The 24,782-nt window shown below is 27.8% G+C and overlaps 1 protein-coding gene across 9 annotated transcripts in view; it reads left to right on the forward strand.

The window, feature by feature from the left end:
• Positions 1 to 23,541, forward strand: part of LOC107447713 (protein partner of snf) — a 146,431-nt gene extending 122,890 nt beyond the window's left edge. For all 9 annotated transcript variants that reach the window (XM_043049291.2, XM_043049287.2, XM_043049290.2 and 6 more), the window contains 3 exons: positions 149 to 344; positions 5,403 to 5,496; positions 18,831 to 23,541. In XM_043049291.2, coding sequence (XP_042905225.1) covers positions 149 to 344; positions 5,403 to 5,496; positions 18,831 to 20,166 — 1,626 coding nt within the window. In that variant the 3' untranslated portion in view covers positions 20,167 to 23,541. The remainder of the gene's footprint in view (positions 1 to 148; positions 345 to 5,402; positions 5,497 to 18,830) is intronic.
• Positions 23,542 to 24,782: the final 1,241 nt, after the last annotated feature.

Here is a 24,782-nt window from a genome sequence, read left to right on the forward strand (position 1 = left end):
AAAAAAAACAGATTACCTATATTAACTTAACAAAAAATAAACTATATTTTGAAACAATAAACTATATTATTCCGATTAAAGTATGTGAAATAACTTATATTATTTATTTCTTTTAATTATTTTTTTATTTTATTATTATGCTTTATAGGAGCTTATAATTATTCAGTTTCAAGCTGCTAATGATGAAGAGTCTGTATCTTACAATACATTTTATTCATACCTCAACTCCAGAAAACGATATGGTGTTGTTTCGAATTATTCCAGAAAAATTAAAGATTTTTACATCGTTCCACTGGCTGCTACAAGTCCAGTTCCAACTGTTCTTATGCCATTTGATGGTCCAGGTACTTTTATTTTTATTGTGCCACCATTATTTTACAAAATGAAATTGATTTAACCATATAATAGCAAAAATGTGTAAATGTTTAAGTTTGGGCCCATTTCTTAAAAGATATTATGATCTTTTAATTCTTTTGTTCCTCTTTATTTTTGACATTAAATCCTGTTTTGTTTTTTTTTTGTTATCAAATCTATCTGTTTAATGCTTGAAAGAAAATGTCAAAGTTTGTCTGTTTAATGTCAAAATTTATTTTATCTTGAAAATTTATTGGATTCTTGTTTTTATTCAGTAGCCAAATTGGTGATTCAGCAATTGTAAAATTTTCAAATGGTCTGTTGAGGGTTCGCCCACGAAATCCTCTTTTAGGATTGCGTATCACTTTTAAAAACTGCTTAAAGATGTTCATTTTTTGATTTTCATTTTTTAAAAGCCCTTAACGATGTTTATTATTGATTGCATGCTTGTAAAATGTGCTTAATTTTCTCTTTTTAAAAAAAAATACCATGCTGTTTGTTGCCATGAATTACGTAAAATCTTGGTTTTCCCAATAGTAATTCAACTACAATCAGTATTGGCATTCTGTGGTCCATATTGTCTATGCATGTTGGAAGAATTACTTAAAGACCCATAAGTGCATACACTTAAATTCGGAAGTATTTCTGTTGTCACACATTCAACTCGGCATCGTTTTGCAATAGACTGATTTCAGACACCTCTAAAATTAAATTATCAATCTCTCAAATTTTATCTGATCACAAGGACCTACTAAACATTACCAAATATTTCTTCAATTACAAAAGAAAATTTTGTTTTCTTTTCTTGATAATTTCTCAGACCCAATTAAGAAGGCCGGGCATGGTGCTTTTTAGAGGCCCCAACATTTTCACTAACCATAAAATCAGTATTTCTTTCATTTTAATAAAACTTTAACAAGTCTTCTTCAAGTAAGTTTATAATATGTATATATTGACATGGACATTTTACAATCTATAAGCAATATTTTCAAAGGCGAAAAGTTATTAGGTATTAGCTATTCTGAATAAAATATGTGTTCTATTAAAAAAGACAAAACCTATTAGAGTAAAAAAGAAATCAAACATGATATTTTATGTAATCAAATGAAGAATTAAAATTATGATTTTAGTTATTCTTCACCAAAGCTAAGTAAGATATTATTTGACATAACTATGTATTCAAAACATCACTTAACTTATGGGTGCACAGTCCTTTTGAGTGAAGGGCCAGTTGCACAGCAAGTTAAATAACAAAAGGCTGCACACGTGTTTAGACATGTTAACGGCAACGCGTGTTTAGACATTTATGAATATAAGCACTATTTCTTTTATCAGTAAACCTAGAATTTATCAGTAATGTTTCCTGAAAATTTAATACTTTTAATTTTTAGAAATGCTTTTAATTATTAAAATTCATTCAAAAATGAAAAAAACTTACTTTTTTTTTTTTCTTCAAAAAATTTCCCTTTTTATCAAAAATTTATATTTTGAAAAAAAAAAGAAAAAAAATTGATAAAAAAAATGTTTTTTCATTTTTTGTCAGATAACTTAATAGAAAAAATCATTTTAAAATAAATTCAAACTTTAAACAAAACGCATCTTCACAAAATGAAAGTATAAAAAATATGTCAAATTAATACATATTTTGATGAGTAATAATTATTATTCAAATTAAATATTTTAACTTAGGGGTGCACAACCTGCGGCCCTTCGACTAATGAAGTGCGGCCCGCGAGAGCTTCTAAACACAATTAAAAAAAATTTAAAAATGGCAATTTTTAATCGCACTTTTAAATCATCACGTTTTCACACAATCAATTTTAACAGATTCTTTTGTAAATGTACGTTTAATGCGCTTTCTTTAAGCCGATTTTATCGTAAATATAAATGATTTTTTTTAAACACTTCTTTCCGCTTTTCTACGCGATTTCGAAAATCCCGAATTTTTATTACAACGCGAGTTTCAGATCGCATAATCACTTTCTGTGCACTTTATTTATGACGATTTCATCTTAAATCTAAGTGATTTTTTATCTTTTTTTTGCAATTCTTTCTTTTTCTTCAAAAATTTTTCTCGGCAGTTATTGCTATGCGTTCCTACGTATTATAAAAAATTCCAATTATTCTGTTACGACATGCAAATTTTAAATCATGCATTTGACGCGCTTTATTTGTGCTGAGTTCAGCATAAATATATTTTTTCCTAATTATTTCTATACTTTTCCTCGTGATTTTGACGATCCCGTTATTTAACTATGATGTTATTACGACACGTGATTGTTAATCACGCAATTAAATAATCACTTTTTGATACGGTATTACCGTACAGTTTTATCGTAAATCCTAGTTATTTTTCCTTCTTTTTTATTTCCGCAACGAATATGATTTGGTCGAATGTGGTAATGAATTGTGATTTGATCAAAAACCAAATATTCGGCAAAAAGAAGAAGAAAAAATCTATTGAACGCCGTTCACTTGGGGCCAAATAGCAAAATCTTTTAGCAGTATAGCAACACTGAAACTAAAATTTCAATGCTCAGAATAATATTTCCTGGAAAAACGCTAATTAACTCTAAAAAATAAGGCCAATCAAGAACGTTTTTGAAAATGTCGAAAAGCGAAACAGAGAACATAAAAATCAATCTTAATTTTTGAAAATTTTTTTTAAAGCTGAACATCTCAATTTTTCAATTACCAGAAAAAGCCAAGAAAAAAGAATTAAGTCAACAGAAATGCTATTAAAAATTACTGCGTTATAATGAAAACGTCTAAAAAAATTTTTTTTTTTATTTAAAGAAAATAAAAAGATAGAAAAAATGTTCTTAATTTTTTAAGTGAAAATCTTATGCCGAAAATCTCAATTTAAATTTTTCTCATTGCCATAATTTTAGAAGAAAAAAAATTGCTATAAAATAAATTTTATTAGTAACTTTATTTTTAAAAAAAATGCTGAGTCATAATAAAAATGCCTAAAAAAAGAAAAACAGAAAAAACAAATTTTTCTTAGTTCCTGAAACAAAACTTTAATACTGAAAATCACACTTTTCTATGTTACTGGTTATTTATATTACAGTACAGGGAAAGAGTGATAATAAATTAATAGTATGAGACGTTCTGTTAAAATGCTGGGTTATAATAAAAACAGCAAAAAATGGAAAAAAATCCTTCTCAATTCTCAAAGTATCGAAAAAATGACAAAATTGACTTGTCTGATTATAATTTTTTAAAAAAAAGTAATATCTATAAAAATTCAAAAATAAAAAAAACTTAGAAAAATACATTTCTAAAAAATATTCTGCCGAATATTTGACTGATCATTCAACCAACTGAATTTTTCACAGAAGGGCCAAATACTCGTTACATCCCTCCCTAATTTAAATGCAATGTTATTGCAACTTGAGAAATTCATAAAATGGCAGAAAATGTGAATTTTTAAACTGCTCACTGTTTGTAGTTTAGATTTCAATTTTTTGCTGCTTAAGTGATCTTTTTCGAGAAAAAAAAAAGGAAAATGTTTACGATATAAAAAAATCTAATAATTAATAAAATAAAATAATAAAGTACATTACAAAATAAGCATTTAATTTTATTTTGAACTATCACAGTTTTGTTTTTATTTTAGGCTTTTGTTTAAAACCTATAAATTTTCTTCCATTAAAATATTTAATTTAAATTTATATTACTTAATTATGACTAAACTTTTTCCTACTTTCATTCTGTGGGGATTGCAGTTTTTTTTTATTTATTAGAATTTAATTCTAAAATAAATTTTCGTATTGCATATGATAGAAAAAAAAACATTTCTTTTCTTCAATGTTTATTTATTTTGATAAATCTATTGTTCATATGATAAAAATAGCAAGTTTTTTTTTGTAAAAAAAAAAGTATAAGTTTTTTTATTTTTGAATGAATTCTAATAATGGAACACTACTAAGTTATTGATATGACTAAGTTTATTGATAAAAAAATGGAACTCTAATGTTTAAATAAACATTACTACATTTGTCACAAACATCTCCAAATACATGTGCGGCCCTTCGTTAGCCAACCTGCTGTGCAAGTGGCCCTTCACTCAAAAAGGTTGTGCACCCCTATTTTAACTGAAGAAAATTTATATGGTTTAAACAAAGATTAAAATAAAACCATTATAGTACAAAATAAGATTCAATATTTATTTGGGGGTTTTATAGTATATATCAGAGATTTCTTGAATTTTAAATCAAAAATGTTTTCTTTTTCGTTTTTTTTCTGAAAAAATCATCTAAGTTAGAAATTTTTTTTTAAAAAATTACAAATGGTGAGCAGCTTAAAATTTCACGTTTTCCGATACTACTCAAATTCTTAATGTTGTAATTACATTGTATTAAAATATCGGAATACATGGCATAATCGTAGGGAAAGTGCAGCGGCCTGAAGCTGAGAAAGAAATTCTCCTCAAATCAGTCTCAGCCATATTGATTGCAGGGTAGAATGGAGAAATTTTGACCATTTTTTTTTATGCTTTTATTTTATTTATATAATTTTTTTCCAAAACGAGTGTTAGAATTTTTTTGACTTCGACTTACAAGGGGGAAATATCAACTAACAGGAGATAGTAGGAAAATTATCAGAAAATACATGCTTATGCTTTACTAAGTAATAAACTAAAAAGAGTAACTTGAAGATACAATATTTTAATTAGAATTCTAAAACGACTAAAATAGGGCTATTTTTTTTTCAATATTAAAGTAAGAATATTATTAGGCTATATTAAATCATTTTCTATCAATCCAAGAAAGCTAGGAAATTAAGACATCCAGGTTAGTGTTGGTTCCCAGCATTCCGGATAGTAGGTTCTCTACTGTACCATTTAAATTTTAGTATCATGTGTTTCTAATGTGCTATTGTGGATTATTTTAATTTTGAAATATTTGAACAATGTATAGATGATACATATGATCAGCCTACTCATAGTAGTCAAGATATTACACACTACCAAATTAAGCTTATATGAAATAGAGTATTCATCATATTTGACTTATGTTAATAGGTTTTCCATTTTTGCTTAGGTCTACCTTCTCCTAGACCCCATTTATTATTGGGTGTGATTGTTCGTCATAAAGCTAAACAAGCACCACAAGTATGTGCACCAAAGAATACAGTGTAAGTTTTAATCCATATTATTTGTTTCTTCATTTCTTTTATTTAGTTCTTAAAACTTAGAATACAAAATTTTTATTTATAGAATGAAATTCATCCTAATCCGCTGGGATATTATATTCCCAATGGTCCATGGTTTTTTTTAATGATGAGTTTTTATATGCTAAATATCTTAATATTAATGAGTACTACACACAGTGTATAAGAATTTCGTTAAATAAAAACTTAACATCTCGTGAAGATCCATAATTTTAGTAATTACAAATCTATTACTGAAAAAAGAAGCTATTAATAAGGTTTTTCAGGAAGTTTAGTAAAGCTTAGGTATCACTTTTAAATCTATAATGTATTTCTCAAAACTTTAAATTAGAGATTTGATGAATGAAAAATAGTACTAGTAAATTTAAATTCATTTCATTTTCTAATTAAATTTATTTCACATGCATAGATTTTTAGCTTATGAACGTTCTGCAGTTTAGTGTTTGTGATGTAATAGAGTTTAAACATATCAGTGCTATGTTTTTCTGCTCTCCATGATCATTGGCACACCTGAAGAGGGATTTTGAGGTTATAACATCCTGAATGAGCAGGGTGTTATAATGAATGAGCAGGTACCTTTAAATTGGGCTTATTTTTATTTCCTAAACTATTAAACTTCTGATATACATTATTTATTTCTTTTGCAATTTAAGCATTTATTATGAATTGTGAGGCTTTTGAGAGCAAAGATTTCTGTGCTTATTTTTATTTCAACTAGCCTTCTTTTATTCTGTCTTCCAAGTTACATATTGGCTTTACAGAAAAACATTTCTTTCTTTCCCTTATCTAACATTTTATTAAGCTGGCTTCAAATAATTATGAAGTTCAGTTTCGACCCAAATCTATTCCTAGAAACTTTGTTTTACTTGTGTTATAAATGGTGTGTGATAGGATTAATGGATGGTGAGTAATGAATAATTCTTGGAACAGGGCTTTATGCAACTTTTTCTAACTGTAAATTCTAATCTCATAAAAGCTTCTAAATTTGCTGAAATATTTTCTCGTGCATTGTAAGCATTTTTTCCTTTGTGTTTATGGGATTAAATTTTGGGAAGTAAAATATTGCATGTAGTGCTCGACATAATTGTGTTCTGATTGGTGAAAGATATTCCACTCTGTTACTGCATAAAGAAATTTTAAAAAATTTGCCGTTTTTACTGTAAAAAATTATTATTACAGGCATGTTAGGATAAACATAGATTTTATAGTATTTTATTTTAAATTTCTTAATTATGCATACTTGTCATTTCTACTGGATTTTGCAGGAGTTTTCTGTTTTTCCATGTTGTCTCCCAGTTTCCCCTTTAAATATTATTTCCCCCGATTTTTGAATTTTTTTTACTAAAATTCAGCCCAATTCCTGTTTTATTTTATGTGGTGATGACACGTACAATATAATAAGTGGAAGAAATGTGTGTTTTTTTCTTTTTTACAAAATGTGAAAATATCGCTCATAGCTCTAGAATTTTCTTTTTCTCTTTAAATTTTTTAAATTTTGCTTTTGTGTAGAAAAAAGATTATTATTTAATGTTTTTATTTAATTCATCAGAAATAATCTATGTGTCAGGGTTTGCCAAGTGGGCCCACTTTGAAAAAACCCGCCCGGGTTTTATTGGGTGGGACCACCTTGAAAAAACCTACTTTTCCAAGTGGGTTTTTCGAGATAAGTGGGTTTTTTCAACAAAAAAAAATTTTTTTTTTAAACTTAGTTGCACATATACTTACTTTTATATAATTTATTGTGCAGCATAAATTTGTCAAATAGAGTTGCATGATTTATATGATTAAGTTTTTAATATTTGTAAAGCAAAAGAAACTAGAATCTTATAATTTTATAGTACTATTGAAAACTTTAATCGAGTGTTTTCAAAAAGTAATATTTTAATGATGTTAAATCAAATAGAAATTTGAATAATATAGTCTGAAAACATCAATTTTTCAAATATAGTTGCATGCTTTATATATTAATAAGCAGGTTATTATTATTAATTCATATGTTTAAAAAAATTGAAGAGAAAAATTTTTTTTTAACTTTTCATAAGAGAACTTTTTAAAATTATTTATCTAAAAATGAAATCATTTTTCTAGGGTTAATTATCTGAGAAAAATGGGACAAGTAACTGATACTCTTTATAATTATCGATAATTTTAATTTCACTTTCTATTAATCTTATTATAAAAACATGAAAGATCATTAAATATTTATTTCAGTTTTTTATTAAAGTCAAAAGTCAGATGAAATTTTTGTTTTTACTGATTATAAATATTTACAGATTATAATTTTAAAATAGGATATATATATATATGTTTAATAAATATAGTAAATGTGTGTGAAAACAAAAAGATTAATAAACTTGTTCCTTTTATATTACTGCATTTATATTTTATAATGCTTGAGTTAAAAATTGTGAAACGTTATATACTTAACAATAAACAAGATTCAAATATGTATTAGTGATAATGCGTTATTTAAACTTAATATAAAACACATATAACAAAATTAAAATAACTCTTTGGCTTTATTTCTTTTTTAAGCTTATTCAACAATTTTTAATAAATAAAATATTTACACAGTAAAACTTAAAAGTTTATGAGTACTAAATGAAAAAATCCAATTTCCCCTGGGTTTTTTCAAATAAAACTTAATTTCCCCCGGGTTTTTTCAATTAAACCCAGGCGGGTTGGGGTTTTTCTAAAATACCCATGTTTCTTCAAATCCTGCTATGTGTTGAAAAAAATTAACCATGGCACATGATTCATGGCTCATGAACTGTGAAAGCTTTAGATTCCTTTGTGTGTAATTAACTATTATATTTTCATGTCCATAAAGGTTTGATTTTATTTACTTCTCTTATCAGAAAATGCTAGTTAGTGGTTTATAATTGTCTGTTTTCATAGCAAATGAATATTAATAATCATTGAGTAAAAAAAAATAATTAATTACATTTTTAAATGTCACCCTTTTTAGGTGCTTGTTTAAATGAGAATGCATAAACTTGAAAAAAGTTTCCAATTTTATTAGTTCAGTATTTTTAAATGCATATCGACTTTATAATGCATAAACTATATTATTTTATTTAGGTAAAATAGTTTTGATTCCTTGAACTTTTTAGTTAATTTTCTAGATTTTCTTTAATAAATCTAATGACATTTTAAAATGCAGGGGAAAAATGCCTCTTTTTACAATTTTATGATATTGTTCTGGCAATTTAGAAATGGTATTTCTTCTTCTACTTTCAAATTACCTATAGGTGTTTATTTTTACTATATGAATTCCATGTCTTACTTTATTTGTTCATTATTATTCTTTTTTTAGAAGGCAATGTTTTATTATGCTCCTTTTTCTTGTTTTTGTGTCAAAACTTGTTATACCATTTGATTTTTTTTAATTTAAGTATGTATAATAATTATTTTCCAACTTTTAATTCGGCACATCCTAGCGGCATTTCGCTTTTCCCCTATTAAGTTACTTATTGAAATCACTTATATGAGTATTTCTAATTTTTTTAAATCATATTATTGCTGTAAAAATTTATTTTTAAGAAAAAATTATTTACTGTTTTAAATATTTTTATCCTAACATTCTCAAAATTTAGTGAAATTTTAAAAATTGAGAACATAAAAGTGACCAGCAATTAGCATAACATGTGAAGAATGTAGTGGAAGGTTTCCGAAAAAAACATGTGATTCTGGTTTTAAGATCGTATTTTGAATAAATCTGTATTGTTTTTCTAGCTGATCAATATGATTTTTAATAAGAAACTGGAATAGAATAGTTTTTGTGAGCAAATGTTTTCTCATTAATTTTAATTTGCTGTAATAAATGGATAGTGCATCACACATTGATCCTGAAAATACCAAATCATGTTTGTGGTGCTTGTTATTTTCAGCTGAGTAATGTCAACTGAGCCATTGCTATAGATTTATATTCATTTGTAAACAGGGTATCTTTTATTGATGGGGGGATAATAGCTGCTTTGAATTCTATGTAATGGAAGACTCCATTTTGAACAAGAAAAAGGTCAAAGATTGCGATTGTATATTTCATTATATCCAGAGAGACTGAGGGTCCGAAAGCAGAGCCTCTATTGCCAGAAGTGAACCAGATATTTTCTGGAACTGGAATTTCTGGAACTCTATTCAGAAACCAGATATTTTCTGCAATTTTAATAAAATGGTATGTTGTGTTTTCTGTCGCATAGTACTTGTGCGATACTTATGCCCTAAACTATCTTTATGCAGCAATCTTTCACCAAGAGTCAATTACCAAAAAACTCACTTTTCATGCAAACAGTCAAGTCTGCTGTTCCTAAACTGGGATAGGTATTGAAACGACACCTCTGCTGATGAGTCTTATGCCATTATTTTGAGCTACATCAAATTTTGGTGCAACATTATCAGAGACAGTATAAAGCAGAATCTAAGTTCAAAAATTTTTTCATTATATAACTACAATTAATTTACCATTACTGGTATATGTGCATTAACTGTAAACCTGCTGTGTAAGTAAAATAGGCTTCTGGCTGATTATTTCAGCATGGCAGCTGTAGAATAAAAGAGAAGAATTGAACTAGTCTATGGTTATGACAGGACCAACTTTCTCACTTATAAAGTAAGAAAAGTGACTCCTTTGGTGTTTATTATAAAATTAAAAAAATCCTTTGCATTTCTAACTTCATATGAATGGAAAGAAACTTGATTTCTCAGAAAATCCCTAATGGTTTTTTTTAATAGGGGTGGTCATTTCTCACAGGTTCTTTTGAGAAATTTGTAACTTCATTCTTAAAGAGGATTGATATAGTCAATTGTGTGTATGGTTTAATACTATGTATATATAATCTAATCTATTGTGTATTTATCAGTTATACAATACAGATAACAATGCAGTATAAAAATAAAAACATGTTTGTGAATGAAGTTGCAATCGTAACTGAATAAAATTATTAGGTATGAATTTAAACCAAATATAATAGAAACTATACTTGTGAAACCAAATCTAAAAATAAATGTGAAGCAATTCTGCAGGATTAGAAAGTGAGCCGCACCCTGCCCTGTTTTAGGTCTAGAATAAACTATAATAGAACTTTTTGTTAGCTTATTATATAAAATATATTAATATGTGTTTGTAATAAAAACTTTTTATTGTCTAATGCCAAAACATTATATTAAACATTAATATTAAAAACATGTAAATATTTCTTTTACTCTCTAAAACTTATTCCTCCCAAACTTTCAACTGCAGACTTTTCCATTTGTTAATCTAAGAGAAAGTAGTGCACAATTAGGGAATTTCAGTATTATTTTATCCAGAGGCTCAACACTTGGTGGGTTAGAAAAATTTACCTTACATTATTCAAAACTGCTCGTTATTCACATTCTACTGGTCTGAGATCACTAAAATGCACCTTAGACAACCATAAAGTAGTAGTTAGCCATCTGCGAACCACAACCCCACTTGTCGTAGATTGATTGTGAAACAACATCGAATTCATCTGGTTTCTTACTCTGATGATGGCGCGGGACAAGAATAAAGGTTTTGTACTTCCTTGCTTTGCACAAGCTCCAGTGAAGAGGAATCTTCTCTTACTGTCAAGCACTATCCGCATGCTGGCGCCACAGAACCTCAAACCATGTTTGCTACTAATCGAGAGTAGATCGATAGCATGTTCATTTATTCCCCCTTCCTTGGTATGAGTATTAAGTTATGGTACAGTAGAGAACCAATTATCCGGGATGCGTTTGTCGATGTTTTATGGAACCCAAATTACAATGAAAACGAAGTAAAACATTTATAAAAAAAAAAGCTCTCCTAAATTAAAAAAGAAGAAGAAAAATAACATTTAAAAGAATAAAAATATTTATAAGTTTCGACGTGAAAAGTAAGTTTAAAAAAAATACAAAATTCGCATATATATATTTTTTAAATATTTCATCAACTTTTAGCGGCGTGAAAAGTAAGTTTACAAAAATACAAAATTTGCATATATATATTTTTTAAATATTTCATCAACTTTTAGCTGACAAAATTTTGGTTTCTGATTAAGAAACAACTGTTGAATTTTATAAACAACCATTATATGAGTTTCCTCAATAAATGATTTTTGTTCCATTCCAGCTATCAGTTCTTTTGTTAATTCAATATGAAAAAAACTTCTTCAGTCTCATCTTCATCGTCACTTTCTTTTTGTTCGGCGTCTGGATTCAGCACCATCTGAATAATTTTGGAATCCGTCATTTCGTTTACAATTGGGACATAATTATCGACATTAAAACACTCATTAATCTCTGTTTCTAACATAAGATCCCGCTCTAGCCATTTTCGAGAGTATTCCCGGAGCTCATTTTGGAGATCTTTTTCTTTGAAATTTTTAATCCTTCAAAAGGATAATCATCAACATCTTCTAAAAAAATACATGTCGGTATTGACTTCCACCATGCGTGAGTTAATGTATCATGTGAAACAAATTCCCATGCTTTTGCTGACAACCAGATAGCATCTTTCACATTGAATGTTCTCAGAAAATCCTGGATGGATTTTTCTTCATTAGCTGCGTCGATCAGCTTCTGATCAATCTACTTTATAACGGCATTTTAAGCTTCGTAAAATGCTTTGATCGAGATGCTGTATCAAGGACGTACAGTTTGGAGGGAGATATTGAATATCTATATTATTGGCAGTTAATTAACTATATTCTTACTTTATTATTAAACTAAAAATAGCCGTATTTTAATCATTTTCGTATTCCAATTTTGTACTTCCATTTCAGTTTTTTTTATTTAGTAATGTATAGGGATATATTTTTCTTTTTATTTCTCTTTCACCTTCTGTTCAACGATATGCGTGTGCAGTGCTTGTGTCCCCCCCCCCACATAAATCAAAGGCAAAACTAAAATAGCATGCCACTCCTTTTTGATTGATGGCAGCTTATCTGAAAGCCACTGATTCTTTGAAATGCACAGGAGAAAATAAAAAGTTTGCCCTTCTCTTGACAAACGGGGGAGAAAATACCTCCACCCACTTTTTTCTCTACTAAACTTCAAAAATGAGTAACACGCGTTTTTTCTCCATCCTTCCAGTTCAAAATGTTGGGAAAACCAAGCAAAAATTTTCTGGATACCGGATAAATGGTTCTGTACTGTACTATGTTTTTCGCTTGCTCCAGTGGAAAGAAATTTTCTCTCTAAAATTTGCAGATTGTTAGTATACAAATGAAGGTGATTTCAGTGTTGCAAGTGTTGCCCCAATTGCGCCGATCCGCACCTATTGTGGAAGCCTGCTCCTACTTGCTCCAAATTGAAGTAGTTGACTTAAATTGCACTGATCTGCTCTAAAAAGGATACTTTCCTCTGGGTATCGCCAAGTCACAATTAACGCAACTAAGCTACTGCCATGTGGAGGGTTGCTCTGGATTCAGTGGGCAGGATTTTTACACTCTCATGTGCAACTCTGCTTCATTTTGCAAGATATTCTCAATTTCAAGCTTCATTTTCCACTCACTGAAATGGAACCGAAACTTCTCTCACATATTCAGCGACCATCTAAACATTGCCAAATTTTAATAGCAAAAAAAAAATTTATTTCGCTTGTTAATTTCATCATTATTAAAGTGCCATAATCTTCGTCAATGGCAAACTAATGGCCTTCTTGCGCTATTCTATTTATAGATTAGTACCCTGATCTTTGAATTAACTTGAGGACCATTCACTAAGCACATATTTTTATGTTGATCCTCAGAGCAGTCAAGAATCACTAAGCTTCATAACCTCAAAATTTTCATCTCTCGTTTATTCATTTAATTTAATACAGATAAAGATTAATTGAGTTTCTTAAACGTAAATTTTTTATCTGAGGGACCATCCACTGATTGCTTATTGTTTTTAAACATTTATTTTACTTAATTTTTTTTTACTACTATTTTTTTTTACTGATTGCATTTTATTATTGTATTATTGCTTTCAAAATTTTCAGTGCTCTTAATTTGTTACTTCAGACAAAAAATTTTTAGCTTCAATACTCATTGTATTTGCATTTAAAAATTATTTTTTTTTAATCATTTCATTAACGAAATATTGTACTAGGTAACCAATTTTAATAAAAATTAAATAGGGGTCATTCACTTATTTACATTTGTAATTTAAATTTATTAAAGTTTTCTTAATTTGCTTAGTTCCTTACATATTTTTATAAATTTGGTATGATCAGTATTAACCTTTTTAATGTTTTGTTGAATACTATTACAAATAACATTTATTTAAATTTTAAGAAAAATGCACTCGATAACCATAAATAATAGTTAAATTAATTGGAGTTTTGAATTACCTTTTACAGAATTAAATAAATTAATTATTAATTTTAAAAAAAGATATGAGCAAGTGTTATATGAGCAAAGAAATGTTAGCAAGTCCTGAGTATCGTCAGGTGAAAATAGTTTGGAAATTTTCCAGGCTGCGATGAGAGCGGTTTCAGAACAATTCACAAAATGCGACCAGTGCCATTTTTTTCCTTGAATAGATGCAAAGTAATTTTCCATATAACTGTCAAATAGGTCAACTCCATTTTTATATTTATTGTATGATGTAATACAAAATGGAACATCGACATCTTTCCTGCCTCCCTTTACACGACGCTGTATTTTTCCGTTTACTTTTGCCTCTTCAAAATTAGTGAGCAACGAAACTACACGGTTGTCGTTCCACCGAACACCAGCTATTTTGTTCGCTTTATCAAATAGGGCATCGGATGTTCCTCTTTCAGTTTTAGCTAAAGATTTCAAAGAAGTTAGAGGGCATTTTGCCATTCGATTGTCTCTAACAGTTCCAGTAGCACAAAATCCTAGTTGTTGCAAACGAACCATCAATCCATGTGAAGTAAAAAAGTTATCCATATATACCTTATGAAACTTAGGAATTTTCACAATAGAGAGCAAACTTTCCACTACACGCTGAGAAAGAGGTTCCTTACACTTTTCTTGAGCACCTTGATAAGGAATAACATTGAAAGGATATCCATCATATGAAGTCAACATCCACAACTTGTATCCAAATTTTACTGGTTTATTTTTAATAAAAATTTTACACCCATGTTTACCGAAATACCTTACCATTCTTTCATCGATGGTTAGATTTTCGGAAAATACTCCAAATTGTTGCAGCGCAACATTGAGTTTTTCTAAAAGTGGGCGAATTTTATAATAGCGATCCTCTTTGTTTATGCTTAATTATTATTAAAATGTAAGTATTTTTTTATGTCGCTATATCTTTTCCTGGATGTAGCTCTATTTACTAGAGTTGTGCCAGTGTCTGGAGCATTCTCCCAATAAATTTTTTCTCGTGGTAAAATGTGATATCCGCTATAGAAAAGGATTCCTATAAATTTTTTGAAATCATTTTCATCGACACTGAAAGAATGATCATTTTTCTGAAACGCATATCGATTAGTTTCTATTACTGTATGTGATATCATACTATCAGCCATCATGTGAAAAAGTTCAAAAGGAGTTTTTCCCGATATCTTGTCCGTAATATGTTAATGTTCTTCAGAGGAAAAAGAGCACGGTAAGAGCGAAAATTTTGGTTCACATTTTTCCCATTTAGGTGGTTTAGCATCAAACTTGATTTCTTCACAGATATTTGACAAAATTTCAATAGTTCCTGCAGAATCTCGAATTTCAGAATCACCACATGTTTCCACTATATTACAATTTGTTATGGAATCATCTATATCTTCCTCATCACTAACGTCGTCCAGTTCTGGGGGAATAATTATCATTTCAGGATCATCTAAATCCTCATCAGATAAATTATTCATATATTCTAGCGCTTCCTCGGCAGTTCGAAATTTTTTGGCTATTTACTAGAGCAAAAATGACCAGACACATGCGAACTACAAAATAAAGACACAACTGAACTAATGGGAAGATAGGAAAGAACTGAATGAAATTTCATGTGTATGTGCAATAGCCTACACAAAAGAACTGGTTTGGTGAGAGGGGACTGGTACAAAAGAATTCCCACCCATTAGTTCCCACCCCCACATTCCACCCATTAGTTACTTTTAAAAGATAACAATAAACACTGTCCCATGAATTCAAGGAATGTTCTAAGGAAGCATGGGTGTGTTATGTAAAAGGGTGGGTATTGGACCTTTGTCCTATTTATAGGACAGTTAGAAAACTCGTGTCAAAAATCTTATAAAAATTATTTTTTTCCTAGATATTTTTTGTATTTTGTTTTGCACCAATGATTAATTACAAAAAGAGAAGATGTTTTTTTAAGAAAAAGAATATTTTTTTTATTATATAATAGCTTTAAATTACGACTTATTTCTAGGAGTGAATTCAATGTAATTTTTTTAATAATTTAATTTTCTAAATTCCATTTTTTATACATTAATCTCTTATATTAGACAAATTTTCATATCTTGCAATTATGTGAATTATAAATGTTTCTTTTACTTTATTTGTAATTAATTCAACTGTCCTATAAATAGGACAGCGGTCCAATATGAGTTAAATTGCTTTTGCCAAAAGCTCTTTTTTTAAGAAATATTTCGGCTGTATTAAATAAATTTTTAGGTCTTTTCCAAACTGAGACACCATTGATTCACTTACTGTATGATGAAATAGTGTCTCTAGTTAAGGCATTGTTAGGGCCTTTTTAAAGAGTTCTGCTTTTCTTAGTTTGTCAAGAAAGAACTTAAAATCATTTGATGTAGAAAACGCAGAAATTTGGCAAAATTCAAATTTAATAGATGTTGGACTAGATACCACAAAAACAATGACATCCTTATTTTGTTGTATCTATGTATTTAGGTTCCAAGTCTTTTTACTTGGCATGCGCAAAAAAGTTATTAAAAGCATTGCCTCTTGAAAATAGTTTGCTGTACCATCTTAAAGTGTTGCATCCTGTAATGAGAATGGAAAACACTTCTAATAAGTCAATAAGATATCTGGCAACAGTAACCCCATCCATTATAAAATCTGAAGAGGCATTTTATTAACTAGATGAATGGACGAGGTTACGGGGGCAACCAGAAGGTTTTTCTTCTGATTCAAATGAATAAGCACCAATTGATGTGTTTTGGAAAAACTATTTTGTGAAAAAGATAATTTGGGAAATATCAAATATTCTCTTTTAACAAAGCTTTTTAAACCTCTTTTGTGCATACCACATGGGAATGCCAATGCTTTAAAGTTGACAAAGATAAGATTAAAGTGACTCGTGCAGCATTTAAAAATTATTCTGCTCGATTAGAGGTTGAGAAAAAAGAAAGAAAAAAGCGCAAAGAATGTTAAAATACTGAAACTGAGGAAAGGTGCTGAAATTGATTTGCAAACTAAAATTGAAGCCTTCTCAGGATCTCTTAGCCACAGCTGAAAAAAATATTAAAGATGGGTTAAATAATAAAGGCATGTTCATTATAGAAAGCAGACAAATCCTCTTATCTGAGGCTAAGTCGAGGATAGCAGAATATTTAACAATATTGGAAGATACCAAGAAGAAACTTAATTTGTTTACCTTCAAAAAAATATAAAAAAAATAAGATATGTTATTAATGAACAAAATTAAAAATTCTTGTTATTAAATTCTTGTTTTAATTCTTTTTATTAAATATGCTCCAAATCTTTATTTCGCTGCTCCAAAACTGCTTTTTTGTTGCTCCAAAACCATGTTTTGCTTGCATAATCCATGCATAATCTTCGAGAAATAAAAATTTTAAAATAAAACTTTTTTTTAAATTTTATAAGAATTATCTGACCGATTTTGCCTAAATTTTGTTCTTTGTTGTTTAAAATTTCATAATTTCAAATGGTTTAAAATTGTGTACTTAATTAATAATAATATAAATGTAATGTAAATAATCATTATAAACTATTTTTTACATTAAATTATCGCTGCTCCAAAACCATGTTTTGCTTGCATAATCTTTGCATAATCCATGCATAATCTTTGAGAAATAAAAATTTTAAAATAAAACTTTTTTTTGAATTTTATAAGAATTATCTGACCGATTTTGCCTAAATTTTGTTCTTTGTTGTTTAAAATTTCATAATTTCAAATGGTTTAAAATTGTGTACTTAATTAATAATAATATAAATGTAATGTAAATAATCATTATAAACTATTTTTTACATTAAATTATCTTTAGATGAATAAATTTTATAACTATGTGCAAAAAATTATCAATTTGCTTTAAACTTCTTGAGAAAAGGAAATTGACGTTATGGGGTAAAAGCTTTCAACAGCTCTCATGCCAAAACTACTTAGATCATATTTTCCAGATCTCAACTAACCCCTCCCTTACATATTTTGATGATCAAAAATCCATGCTTGGTAAAAAAAGGTACATTTATTTAGAGAAAGTATGTTTTTGTGTCTGTTTTTGTAATTTAATTAATAGCATGCAGTAATTAAATAGCTTATTCAAGTTTACCCTTTTGAACAACTAAGATATGCTCTTAGTTTATGAAAATCCGATTATTATACCAAAAGTTATTTAAGGTGATATCATTTTTATTTTGTGCTCTGTATAAATATATTTTATGATGAATTTCAAATGAATTAGTGATGTAGTTTGTGGACCAGTACATATTAATGATTACTGGTCCTGTGGAATTTTTTTTATCTAGAATTTCTTAAACTGTCTTATTATTTAATGAGGGAGGGTTAACTTTTTGCATTTTATGTGACTTTTTCTTCAAAATTCTGTTCACCATGGTGTCTACAGTTTCGTAGCTAATGCCTAAGATTTTTAAAATCAAAACTCTCTTTGGTTTTGAAAATCTGGATTTTGTTTTATTATTTATTTTTTAAAGGAAAATTTTTTCAACATAATATCTGACTGAAACATTCTTGAAACCTGCCTTTCCTATCAACTTGGGTAACTTTGTCTGTTTTTAAATAATATTAAATTAAAGGAAATTGTTATCTTAATATAAGTTTCTAAAAGCACAGATAAGGAAGTAAAAGTGATTTAAATCAAAAAAAAAAATTCATAATTGTTTAATCTGTGAGTGTTGGGAGATCTTGTTTTTCATAAAAATTAATCACTAATATAGATTATTTAATAATAGTGAACATTAAGGAGTACTGTGTTGAAATATCTGAAAGATATATTTCGTAGTGCTGAAATAGGCATATCTCTAGAATTCTGTTAGTTCCTGGAAATTTTTTTCTCGTACTGCCGTGAGTTTCAAAGGGATTTCAAAAATTATTATAAAAGGTTCTTAAAAATTTTGAACATTATTGTTAATCAATTACATTTTTTCACCAATTAAATTCATAACTTTATTTTTCAGATCTAAATCGAATGAATTAAGTGATGGCTCTTACACACCACCTTTTGAACCACGTTCATATACACCACCCCTACCTGCAGTTGATGAACAACCACTTGGAGTAGAGTCAGAATGTAGTTCTTCATCCAACAATTGTTATGATAGTAAACCTTCATTTCATTCAAGTGAAAAGAATGAAAAAAATACCTCTTCAATTTTAAAGAAAAAAAATGAATCCAAAGAGCGGGAGGAAAGTAAACCTTATGATCCTGAGCAAGATGTTCTTAGTTTATCAGTTGAAGAGTGTGGCAGAAAGAAGGAAATTTTAGAAGAGCATAAAAAAATTTTAGATGCTCTAACAAAACAAGTGGAAGAAACTGATCGAGAAGTGAGTGCTTTGAAGCATTACGTATCAATCCCTAAATCATCTACAGAAGGGCAAAGTTCTATAAGCGATGACATAAATTCTGTAGTAGAATCAGGAATGACAACATTTTTAGATATACCTGAAAATTTACAAGAAATCTTAAATACTGTGCGTTTAAAATCTGGGGACTCTGAATTAAAAGATGACGTTGACATGAGAGTAAATAAAAGTCACATAAATAAACTTTCATTTAGTCTTCAAGATGCAGTTGAGGCAGAAGATAAAGCAACACCCCCATCTGAAGAATTTGAGAAACCATATCCTTCTGATCCCCGTATAAAACTCAGAACACCTTATCAAGAAACGTCACCTGAAGAGGAAATTACTTCTACTAAGAAGAATTCTGAAAAAAGTATAAAGCAATCCACTACTTCAATTCCTGTTAGATTAATGCCCACAAATTGGAATCAGTTTAGAGAACCACCACCTCCGGGAATTGAGCCTTCTGAATTACTAATACCTGATATATTTCAAGCAAAACCTGATGATTCTGTTTTGCTTTCTGCTCCACCACCACCCCCTCCTCCTCCACCACCACCACCACCCCCACATTATGTCTCTTCTTCAATTGTGCAAGATAAATGTTGTCCGAGTTTTCCACCTCCAACCATATCTTACCAAACACATTCTACATTTTCTGTTCCCAATATTGTACAACCCCCATTTTCACCACCTCCCCCTCTACCAATTCAAACTTTGCCTTCTAAAGGAAATGGTGATCAGTGGTCCACTGGATATCAACCAAAAAAAGAATGGAATGAGTCTCAATGGAGTTATTCAGCTGATACATCTAGTGGTTACAGAAGGAAACAAACAAATAAGCATTGGGAAAGAAGGTATAATCGTGGTATAGGTTTTAAACGTCCACTTAGAGGACATAAATTTGAGAACAAGCGTGGTAACAGTTATAGAAAAAATCATAGAAACTGATGTTTTTATATGAGCCAGGATTTTAACTCTTTAAATGTAACGTTGCAAACAAATAGCTATATTTTTCACTTGTTAATTGTCATATTTGTATCAGTCAAGTGTGTTGCTGTTCTCTCAAAGCTTTATAAAAAGCTGCATTTTAGTGCCATTATTTTCAAATGCAAATTAATCATTGCTTAACATTTATTTCCTTTTTTTATAGATTCTTATTGCATAATCACTTTATGTTACTTTTTAAGGTAGAAATATTTCTCTTTTCAGAAAAATGTAGATTTACTTTTACTTTAGTTTAAGTTTTGATTTACTTTTGTTAAAGTTTAATTTATTTATTTAAAAAATAACACAAAAGTCTTAAAGTGTTAATATTTTTTGTATAAAATCTGTAAAGTGAGATGTTTATCAGTCATTTAAAATTAAGCATGTTTCTATTCATTTATAAACAGTTTTAAAAGCAGTTTTTATTTTTAAATGTATATATGTATGCATATATATAAATATATACAGTCAACGCATCTTGTAACAGCCCTTGTAGACCGAGCAAAAATGGACATTGGAATATGAGGTCGTTATAGCGTGAGTGTGCAATAATGCCTTAAATAATAACTCACAGCTAGAAAATTACTCAAACATGTTTATGAAAGCAATATTAATAAAAATTTGACAATGAACAGAAAAATTAATAACAGTGCAACTTTTTTCTTTATCTATGTATAAATGTAAACGTGCCTTTTAAAATAATAATATTTGAAAAATACAATACAAATAATATACTGGTTCGGGGTTGCCATTTTCAATGAATTACATATGTCAAGATGACTGTTAAGACCACATGTTTTAACTCGAAAATAAAACGCAAATGGCAACTGACATTTCAAAAAAAAATTTTATAATTTTCAAACAAGAAATGTATGATTGATCAATTTATAGTATGTTTTAAAAAGAAAGTTACATAGTTTTTGAATCACCATAAATTATGACCACCTAGGACTTTGGAAAAGAATTTAGGGGGTCATGTCTCTCTTATTTCATTCAAAGGGTATTTATTGTGCTGTAACTTCAGAGGCAAAAGTAGTTTAATTAATTTCTTTAAAAGTTTTTCTAAATCAAATGACTAATTTTCGACAGCCGTATTTGAATGAACAGTTCAGTGCAGACATTCTAATAGACATTAAAATACATTGTGTCTATGGAATAGCAAACAAGACTATGCATGGGTCATTGTAGTGGAAGGGTTGCTGCTTAAATGGAGTCGTACTAAAGATCGTAGTTTATGTATGTAATTTTTTAATATGACGGTTACATTTTATCTGCATACAAAGTGCTATTTTTATTTTTGTCTAAAATGTTTTTACCTTTAGCTAGTAAAATATAAGGTTTAATATAATTGTAATTTTGTTTTAATTTTAAATTAATCATAAAGTTAATCATTTAAGTTAAATGTGTATTACAATATTTCTGCTTTATTTTTTCTGAAAAATTGAATTCCCTAATTATTTAATTGCTATTGATAAATTAATTGTAAAATATTTTGTAATATATTACTAGCGATATCATAAATATGATAATGATTTTTTACTGAGATCAGAAATATTTGTTATTTTATATAGATTTTAGAGTTTTATTATTTATATTTTAATCAAAAATCAGATCATTTTTGTTTATTAATTTCACCACTGAATTGTTCTGTAATTAAAGATGTCTCTGTAATGTCTTTCAGATGATCTCGATCAATCTTATGAAGCTTCTTTACATAGGATTAAATTTAACTCTTTTTTCTGGTTTAAATCTGCCATATTGAAGAACTAATTGAGTTTTATTTGTTAAGAATAAATTTGTAATTGAGAATAAAAAGTAAATCACTTAAATATTTTTTATGTAATGTGATCATATTGAGCCCAAAATACATGCAGCGTTAGTTTCACTTTTGCCTAAAAATGTCAAATACTTCAATTTGAAAATATTTTTTCCTTTGTTCAGTTAGTATAACTGATAGTATCGACCAGCATCTCTTTCAATTTTTATTTAATGCGTTGTATCACTTGTGATATATGTTTTTTAAGAGAAAAATAACAATAATTAGCTTCCTTTATATATGTTCCTTTTGAAAATAGAGCCCAAAACCTGAGTATTGTAGATAGGTCCCCATATAATTCTAAACTAAATTAAAGCTTATTGACCCTCAAGTTAATTTAAATATTAAATTACCTGTAGTAAATTTTAAGCACATAACATTGGCTAATATCCAATGTTGCATTCTATAGGAAAAATGTTTTAGTTTATTTTAAATGGTCAAATTCAATTTTTTTTTAAATTTACTTTGTGTTTAAGACTAAATGAACTTTACAACCTAGTGGAATATAGAATGAATTTAACAATAATCTATTTTGAAATAGTTTCGTAATTGATTTAATAAAAAATATTTACTTTTTTAAATTTCAAAAGTATTTTAACTTCATCACAGTTAAAAACAAATTTTGAAACAATTTTATAAGAAAATATTTATTTAAAATAAATTAACAGCTGTAAGTAAAGTAAGCCCTTTTTTATATTCAACTTGTTTAAGTGTTTGTTTCAGTGGATAAACTTAAAGAAAATTTTATGTTTTATATTTACACTCCTTCCTTTTAGATTTTTTTCTTAAATAAATCTGCTCTTATAAATCATACAATGAAGGATTATCAAATTCTCTAAAGTTGAATGAAAATTAAAATTTCTTATTAATTTTTGAGTATAAATATAAACTGCAAATTGATAAGTATTATACTTTGTTAATAATAATGAGTGAAGTGTCTGTTTCATTAAGTAGTTTAAAGTGCTTCTAAAGCAGTTCATTTGTGCCGCTTTGACAAGAATTCTACATACTTTGCAAAGATTTATCTAACTCTAAAATCTGAACACAAATTGTACTTATTACCATGTCATTCATGGGAGAAGTGAAGATGACTTTTCCGTGTTAAACCGTTTTTTGAAATAAATTAAATTTGAATTAGTTTATATAAAATATTAAAATTCTTTTTTATTATATGCCATCTTCTCATTTTGTTGAAAATGTGCTGCAGAATTTAAATTTAGGTACACCGAACAGGTTTTTCTTCTACTGGATCTATAACATTTAAGAGATGAAAATACTTAACTATAAAAAAAAACTTATAATTTAAGGAATACTCAATCATTCTTAAAAGAAATTGTAATTGACTTAATTTCTTGTACCAATTAGAACTTTAGGTGAATTAGAATAAGTTCAGGCAGATTAATCCTCTTTCCTTCAAATTATTTCCTGAATTGATTTTCTTTTAAATATTCTGTACATAATGAATCCTTTTGTTGTGCATTTGTATATAGATATGTCAGAAAGAATAAATGAATATTGCTTTATCTCTGGTTCTCAAGCTTATCTATTTCTTTCTTTTTTTATTTTAATTATCATTCATTGATTTTTTTGAAGAAGTCAACAAAAGGTTTCTTGAAAATATTTATAGCAATTGTTTTGCGAAAAAGTTTTAAAAAAATCAGTTAAAACTGTAGTTATATAGACATATAATTTAGTTATTTTGTTCCTATGTTGCAACAAAGCTTCCCAACCTCTTTTAAATCCCCACCTACTTTAAAAATCAAAATTTTTTCAACACATCCTTACAAAAAGAAATTACATTTTTAATTCTGACAGATTTAAATTTAATCGTGAATATTAATTTTTCAGAATACAAAAAAAAAGGAGAATTAACTTTATCATATTAATGTAATTTTAATGATAAAGCACAAGGTATAAAAAATTAAAACAAATGAAGGATGTAAAAGAATTTTCTATAATTGAATCTTATTTTAAAATGACTTCTGATTTTTCTGGTTTATTCCAAGGTAAAAATTATACAAAGTAAACATACAATTATACAAAGTAAAAAAAAAAAAAAAATTAAACTTCATATTAATTAAATTTTCATGATAAAGGACCGGGATAAAAAAATTAAAACATATGAAGAAATTAATTTTCATTTCAAAATGACATTTAATTTTAACAAATCTACTGATTTCTCAGGTTTATTCAAAGGTAAAAATTACAAGGAAAAATATAATACATAAAATAAAATATATATATATTACCTCCAGGGTGCCATATTTAAATAAGTTTCTTATTTACAGAAGTATAATCTAAACGCTTCGTTAATTGTAAAATTATAACCAAACTTTTATTGTTTATTAAAGGTTACATGGTTATTTTTTTTAACTTAAAATTATTTTTCGAGTTATAGCTATTCGAATCAAAATTGGATAGCGAAAAAGATTAATGAAAATTTTAAAAAATCTTTTGAAAAAACCAAATGATATTGAGAAATTATGTACTTTATATACTTGTTATATACTTTAAAAAAATTTCAAGTATAAATTGAATGAAATATATTTAAGGAATTTAAATTATTCTAACAAAATATAGAGAAAGCAATTAACAGAAATATCATTAACATAAACAACGTAAAAGCTAAAATCCGATAAAATCTAAATCTGAGAAATTTTTTGTACTTTTAAAAATTATTACGTAGTTTTTAGTAAGACTTAATATTTTATTAATAAGAATTAAGAGTTACAGGTTATAAAATTAATTTCAGAAATGAACAAAA

This window comes from Parasteatoda tepidariorum, chromosome X1, assembly GCF_043381705.1.
Source record: "Parasteatoda tepidariorum isolate YZ-2023 chromosome X1, CAS_Ptep_4.0, whole genome shotgun sequence".
NCBI lineage: Eukaryota > Metazoa > Arthropoda > Arachnida > Araneae > Theridiidae > Parasteatoda > Parasteatoda tepidariorum.